This window comes from Ictalurus punctatus, chromosome 8 (genome assembly GCF_001660625.3).
Source record: "Ictalurus punctatus breed USDA103 chromosome 8, Coco_2.0, whole genome shotgun sequence".
In the NCBI taxonomy this organism is placed as follows: Eukaryota; Metazoa; Chordata; class Actinopteri; order Siluriformes; family Ictaluridae; genus Ictalurus; species Ictalurus punctatus.
In genome coordinates this window covers 18,818,903-18,826,470 of record NC_030423.2, presented here as the reverse complement: position 1 = coordinate 18,826,470, position 7,568 = coordinate 18,818,903, and the positions used below count along the sequence as shown (strand labels likewise).

Sequence of the window (7,568 nt, the reverse complement as noted above, 5' to 3'; positions counted from 1 at the left end):
TCACACACAGTATAGGATACACCTGAGATTCAAATGCTATATTGTATTGATTTCTGGCAATTTGTGTTGGTCTCTGCCTCTCGCTTTCATGTCCACTAGGTCCTCTAACTACACATTGATATCCATTAGCAGACCACTCCTATATTCATTAATAATCATCAGTTCACTCATAGCTGCTGCTTCTCAAGTGACCTTGTAGTATCACAAACCAGGACTCTAGCTTTTACTAGAGAGTCTGGTACATTTCATCACATAACATGGCCAAGCCCTGCCTACTTTTACAGCAAGAGGGTGTGTGAGTGACGCTGAAAACGACCAAGCACATACCTTTTCAGAAGCATGCTGGGAAAATGTGGTAGAATTTCTTGTTTGCCGTGTGCTGTGCTAAACAAAATTGTTGGATAACCTTTAGAGACAAGATGTGAAAAAAAGGTTTGAATCAGAAACTGGCATCAAGAGAGTCACACAGATTCAATTCAATTCAATTCAATTCAATTTTATTTGTATAGCGCTTTTTACAATAGACATTGTCTCAAAGCAGCTTTACAGAAATATCAACATGGTATACAGATATTAAAGGTGCGAATTTATCCCAACTGAGCAAGCCACTGAGTGGCGACGGTGGCAAGGAAAAACTCCCTAAGATGTTTTAAGAGGAAGAAACCTTGAGAGGAACCCGACTCAGAAAGGAACCCATCCTCATCTGGGTAACAACAGATATTGTGAAAGAGTTCATTATGGATTTATATGAAGTCTGTATGTCTGTATTGCAACTATCAGGATTCTGAAGCTTATGCCCAGAAAAATGTGCAAAAGGGCGATATTAGATGTATATTATGAGAAAGAAGAAGCAAAATGTTATAGTGTGTGGAAGACTGTTTTTTTTTTCTTAAGACTTGCAGTCACTCCAACCTAATTGGAGTTGGATACTTAAGCTGTTCAAATTCCTTACAGAAAAGTCACATAAACTATATATAATCACATGTTCACAAGGAGATTTTTTAAAATCTGCTTGTTGTTTATTGACACAAGTTTTACACTAGTAGTACATAAGTTGTTTTTTTCCCCAACACGAACCATTTGCTTGCACTCTGCTGACTGAAAACATAGTGAGTATGCACATAATATGCAAATGTATCCTACTTGTGATGTAGAACAAAGCTGCGATTTTGAATGCCTTGTAAAAACGGAGAGGTTCCTTGTCACTCTTGAACTCAAGAAACAGCACTAGGTGCAAATTTATTTATTTAATTTTTACATTTTAATGTTGGTGCAACATCTTACTATATAATCTAAAAACTGCTCTAATTGTTCCAGAGGCAACGATATTTATTGTTTAGTCAGAGCATTTATGATTTTTAGCTAAATGTGAGATACCTAAAAACTACACATTTATGTTTTTTTTTTGTTTGTTTTAGATATAACAGCAGTTAGACCTAAGACAAATAAAATGGCAGAAAAAACTATTCACTTAAGTGGACAGGACATGGGACATGAAAGACATGTCTTTGATTTGCTTCTGGTAGCTACTTGACTTTATCTGGATGATATTTGACCTGTGAATTTCAAAACCTCCATCATGTGACATATGAATACACACACACACACACACACACACACACACACACACACACACACACACACACACACACACACACACACACACATATATATATATATATATATATATATATATATATATATATATATATATATATATATATATATATATATATATATATATACACACACACACACACACACACACACACACATATATAGCCATCTCATCTTTAGACATACTCTAGGATTTCCTTGTTATCTTGTTAGCAATCTGTCTTTCTTTCTTATTGTTTTTCTGGCTTGATTTTTTAATACAGATAAGCCTGTGTGATCATACTTGATAATCACTGTAAGGACAGACTGTGTGTATGACAGATGGGAGGTGGAAATTTACACTACACAGCTGGAGCAAGCTTCCTCACTCGACTTCCTTGGCACACTGGCAATCACCCTGAGCTCGGTTTGATCCTACTGTCGATCGGTTTTTGCCCTCATTCCTTTACACTCACATTTTTTTATCTGTTTGTCTCTTTTTACCTTTACCTAGCTTTGTCAGTGTCAGACGTGATGTAAGAGATTTGGGACAGAATCATTCCTCCACTACAACAGTGATTATTCACAACGTGCTCAAGCTGCAAAAGTAGGTCTTGACGGTGCGTGTAGAAACACAGGTGATGGGTGGGTCATTTGAAGTAGTACAATAAGAAATGCCTTGTGTATTATATACCATCTCTACCCATTAATATTGGGTCTGTCTTCAGTAAATGGCTGGAAAGTGTTTTCACTCCTTGACAAATGTGTTTCTCCGAATCAAGATAGAACCTTTTTCAAAAGTGTCAGCTGAAAATATTTCTATAGGTGAGATAAAACCATCCTTCATCACAACAGCACTGGGTCATTGCTCTCCTTATTTTGACCTGTGAGATGTCTAAAAACGATGCTGTCTCCCTCGGTGTGTATGAGAGAGAAATAGAGAGTGTTCTGTGTTTAAGTTTGCCCACAGAATGGCAGCTATGCTTCTGGCCTACATTGCGCTGACCTCATTTCTCTGATGTACAGGGGAGATGATGAAAATTTTGCCTACAAAAACACCAGAGAAGACCAAAACCCAGCATAAACCCTGCTCATGTATTATTTGGTGATGTTATGCATTCTGTTCCTTTTATGTCAATTTTTGTCTCTATTTTTTGGCAGCATAACTCTGTAAATAAGGGTTCAGCCTCAAAATCTAGGATTTAAATATATGTGAAATAAACTACAATAAAACAACTGAGTGTGATTTACCCAAAGCAACAGTTACATCATCCTGAAATAGTAAAAATAAATAAATAAGGATTCTAAAAATTATACTTTTGCTTTTCTCAAGCTTTATGTCTGTTCTATTATTTACTGACTGATTGGTTGATTTATCAGTTTGTTTGTTTTCAATTTTTGAATTAATTTTTATATTATTTACAGTTGAAATAATAATTACACTTTAAGCTACAGTTCCCGTCTTTACCCACTTCCTTATTCCTATATTATCTTATTTTAATCACTTATTTATTTTATGGTTACATTATTATAGTTTTTAGAAAGATTGATTCTTGGATTATTTTTTTAAACAAGAAAACAGTAGTAATTCGAACACTTTCTCTAAAAGACTAGAGTCATCCCAGCATGTGAAACTGAACCATGTCAGTCATTTAGTAATGGAAATCATTACTGATCAAATTTACAGTTATTCAGGTTTTAATGACTTGCCACTTTACAGGTGTATAAAAATACTCTGTTTTATAATTAAATGACTGATGTTTACTCTACGTCCAATGGATCTGGTGTCTTAAACCCTGCAGTAGCCTGCCATCCAGTGGTCTTCATGGAGAAAAATCCATCTGAGATTATGTAAAAATGACAACTCCCACCAAAAAAAAAAAAATCACATAGCTAAAATCCCTCTTGCAGCCATCTTGAAGCTGAATCACTTTCTTCCTAAGCACAAAACAGTTGTTTTATTATGAGATTAATGAGCCAGATAATGTTTTTTTAAGGTGAGTGTAATGATTTATGCTGGTACCAAAACTGGTAGCTATAAACTTGCCTTAATTGTTAACTACGTTAGCCTTATAAATAGACTTCAGACACAATGTACTAAAATGCAGTAACAACCAGGGGTGTAACCTAGCCTGGGCATTCAGGGCTGTAGCACTGAAGATTTTTTTCTTCAGCCCCGAATAATTCTCCATTTGGAGTGGTTTGTCACTACATTACTGAACGTAAGTAAAAGAACACGCCTGTAATTTTACATCTTCAGTGAACGGAGGTGAGACCAATCAGACTGGGTTTACAGGAAAATACGTGGAAACACTCATGTCTTATTGGCTGACAGTCTCTCAATTCTGCCAAATGCTAGCTAACACAGTCAGTGTGAGGAAAAATAGATTTTTTTTTTAACCAGTAAAAGGGTTGAAAGTGAAACACTATCATCCTCTGATGCTGAGCAGGAAAACAAGGCGGGTAATTGTCTATATGAGTTTGTGAATATTTATAAGTTACATTAACATGACATAAGCGGATCATAAGGACAGATAAGGTACTCTGCATGGATGGCACTGTAGCAGCTAAATCCATACAGCGATAGCTTACTTGTAGCTCCCCATGGCTAGTGACACCAAACTAGCCTAGAATCGTGTTAGATAGCCAAAATGTTTGATATTTTATCTGTCTGATAGTCCTGCAAACAGTGATAACACCTGAGGCAAGTCCATCCATCCATCCATCCATCTTCTATACCGCTTATCCTTCTTCAGGGTTACGGGGAACCTGGAGCCTATCCCAGGGAGCATCGGGCACAAGCCGGGGTACACCCTGTACAGGGTGCCAATCCTGAGGCAAGTTTTATAATAAATCCAACTTTTTGTCCAATTTTCACATTTTTTAAGCAATTAACCCTCACATGAAACAAACAAAAAATGCATGCAGTCTATTTATAAGAACATTTAAAAAGGTTTTTTGATGGAGAAGAATCTGGGTTCAGCCCCAGATGATTAACAGTTCAGCTAACGCCCTTGGTAAAAATACTGTACATATTGATGTTATTTGGTGCAACAAAAATAAAACCCCAAACAAACAAATAAAAAAAGCTTGTTTGCTACTTTCCAATATAAAATGATTTGTAGCCTACACCATAAATTATGTAGATATTTTCTCTAGGAGACAGAATCTACAGCTCACTAATTACTAATATTATCCAGCTTCTTATCATCTCAGCTAATCTGCACATCCTGAGATGACGACACAGAAATTATGCAACAGGTCACATGACCGTGATCAAGGAGCTGCCCTTTGTGTCGCAGTCTTCCATGAAATAGACTCTGCCACCATCCTGTTACAGTATTTCTGCCATTTGGTAGGAAGGACCAGTAATGAAAATCCATTGACACATGGCACTAAATTTATGTGCAAAAAAATGTGGTTATTTTCCTTTGCAATATTTCAAGCATTGAGTTGATTTACAATTTAGCTGCTAAACCAAAGTCAAACCAAAAAATGTTTTTGTCAATACTTTTTTTGCCTAAAAACTTCCTTTTTAATACTTTGTTTGTAAAATCTCCCATCTCAGGACTTAATAATACACATATTACATGCTGTGTATATGGGCTGTATGTTAAGCTGTTAGTGTTTGTCAAGTTAAATCCCAGTTATATTTAGTGAAAATAAACAGTTTATGATACTTTTTCAACACTGTTGTACTAGTTTGTTTTTCAGAGTTGTGTAGCCTTTAAAGCTTCTAAAGCAATAATGCTAGACATCCCCAGCATGGTCCAAAAGACACGAAATACATTTATTGAGCAATGTACTGCAGGCAGGAGTTTTTGAACATGCGCACTTCCACTGAACACAAAACAGCACTTTGTGGATTCCTGAATGAGAGCCTGGAGGAACGACAGGAGACAGGAGAGACCAGGGGAATTGGACAGAGAGGACATGGTGTTTAGAAGCACTTCCTGTGGACGATAGAGGGTCCGGCCTCGTCGTACTCGTCCTTGCTGATCCACATCTGCTGGAAGGTGGAGAGTGAAGCCAAGATGGAACCTCCGATCCACACGGAGTACTTCCTCTCAGGTGGGGCGATCATCTGCACAGGAACACAGTGGTATAATCAATGGGAGCATCTTAGCACATGCTCACATTTGCTTGGTCTCTTTTTGGGGAAATAAGCTTAGGATGGAATATAAAAATTAACTTTTGTTCTATAAAAATGCAAGAACTTAATGAAAAAAATCTGTATTAAAGAAATAATCATTATTTTTGCTGTAAAATGAGAAATACAGGATTTGACAGTTGACATTATTTTCCATTATTAGGAAAAAATGTCCCAGATTTTAAAAAACAACAGCAGCAATGTTCTCATAAAGGTCAGAGATAAAAATGGGGAAAGGATATACGCACTGACATAACCCACTAATCATAGCTGTAGGTCTTACCTTGATCTTCATGGTGCTGGGGGCGAGTGCTGTAATCTCCTTCTGCATCCTGTCACCGATACCTGGGTACATGGTGGTGCCGCCGGACAACACGTTGTTGGCGTAGAGGTCCTTACGGATGTCGATGTCGCACTTCATGATGCCGTTGTAGGTGGTTTCATGGATGCCGGCCGACTCCATACCTACAGATAGACAGCGGAGTGACAGTGTGAAAGGGTGTATGTACTGTAGGTACAAAGCCAAATCGAAAGTGCAGAATTAACACTTCCATTGGGTTTTACAGTGTTGAACACATACACTTTGAATTAACATCGAGAGTATTTGACTGTAGGTGTTAATCAAGTAGTATAATGCTGTATGTGTATGTTAACTCTTACAAAAAAAAATGTCTTTCAAGAATTCTTTAGGTAGTTAATTCTTTAGGCAGGGCCATTTGGTATAAATGGACTATTTTACTTGCTGTTAACAAATGTGTTAATGGGAATTTAAACTTTTGTGGAACCAAAAACAACAAGCACACCGGGTCATAAGTAAAAATACACACAATGGTATGAATAAGCAAAGCTGGGGCTGATTTCTATCTAGCCCAGACTGTAGTTTCATGCAGCCTATCAGTGACAGTCATGTCAGGTGATTATGTTTAGTGAAACATCACATAGATGTTTACCAGCGATTAATAATTTAAACCTATTATAAATGAAAAAAAACAAAAATTATATAATCCCAGATTTTCAGTGTGGTCTCAGACTTTTGGAGTCCACTCTATGTTCGATGAATTTGTGCCATATAACTAATTAATGACTGAGAATGCATTCGCTTTCACAAACACTAGCGTTCCTTCATCAAAGCTACAACAGAAGTTTGAAGTGTTAATTAAAGGAGGAAATGAGCACACCTCCAGCGCTCTCGCATGAGCTGACAAAGATTGATGTTTGGATTCAGGAAAACCAGAGACTATCTGACCCTTAAATAGATCCTGAGCCTCTGGTTATACGGCACTGCTGTGAATGAACTCCCACCAAAAAGGTGATCTGTCACCCAGATCTGTCCTGCTGAGACGGCTGGCACACATCTACAGCTATGTGTCCATTCAAGTGCTTTTAAGGTGCGAAAAAAAAACCCTTTAAACTACTTTCTTTTTCTTTTTTTTTACTCAAGCATGTAGAGTCAATAGAGCGGTAGGTGTAAAAGATGAAAGAAAAACAAGCGGTGAATAAATAATGTATATAATATGCATTGTATACTGTAGATTACACAATTTACCTGCATGTATATTATGTTTAAAATGTATACAGTGTGTATGTGCATGTGTATGTGTATTTGTAAAATATGTCATTGAGATATATTTACATATCTAATGTGTGTATGTGATTGGCATACATGTATGAAATGTATATATTCATCACAATTTCCTGCATTTCAGGAAATGCATTTTTGCCTTCAAGAAATATGGAGGGGTGAAACAGAGATCATTATATGATATTTTTCTTAAAGTTTAAAAAAAATAATAATAATAAATTATGCGCCTCGCCTACCCTG

General features: G+C 36.7%; 1 protein-coding gene across 1 annotated transcript in view; it reads right to left on the bottom strand.

Annotated features, from left to right (window-relative positions):
* Positions 1–5,365: 5,365 nt before the first annotated feature.
* acte1 (actin, epsilon 1) overlaps positions 5,366–7,568 on the bottom strand; it is a 7,692-nt gene continuing 5,489 nt past the window's right edge. Inside the window, exons 8-9 of the mRNA XM_017475241.3 lie at positions 6,030–6,211; positions 5,366–5,680 (exon numbers count right to left, since the gene is read on the bottom strand). Coding sequence (XP_017330730.1) covers positions 5,537–5,680; positions 6,030–6,211 — 326 coding nt within the window. The 3' untranslated portion in view covers positions 5,366–5,536. The remainder of the gene's footprint in view (positions 5,681–6,029; positions 6,212–7,568) is intronic.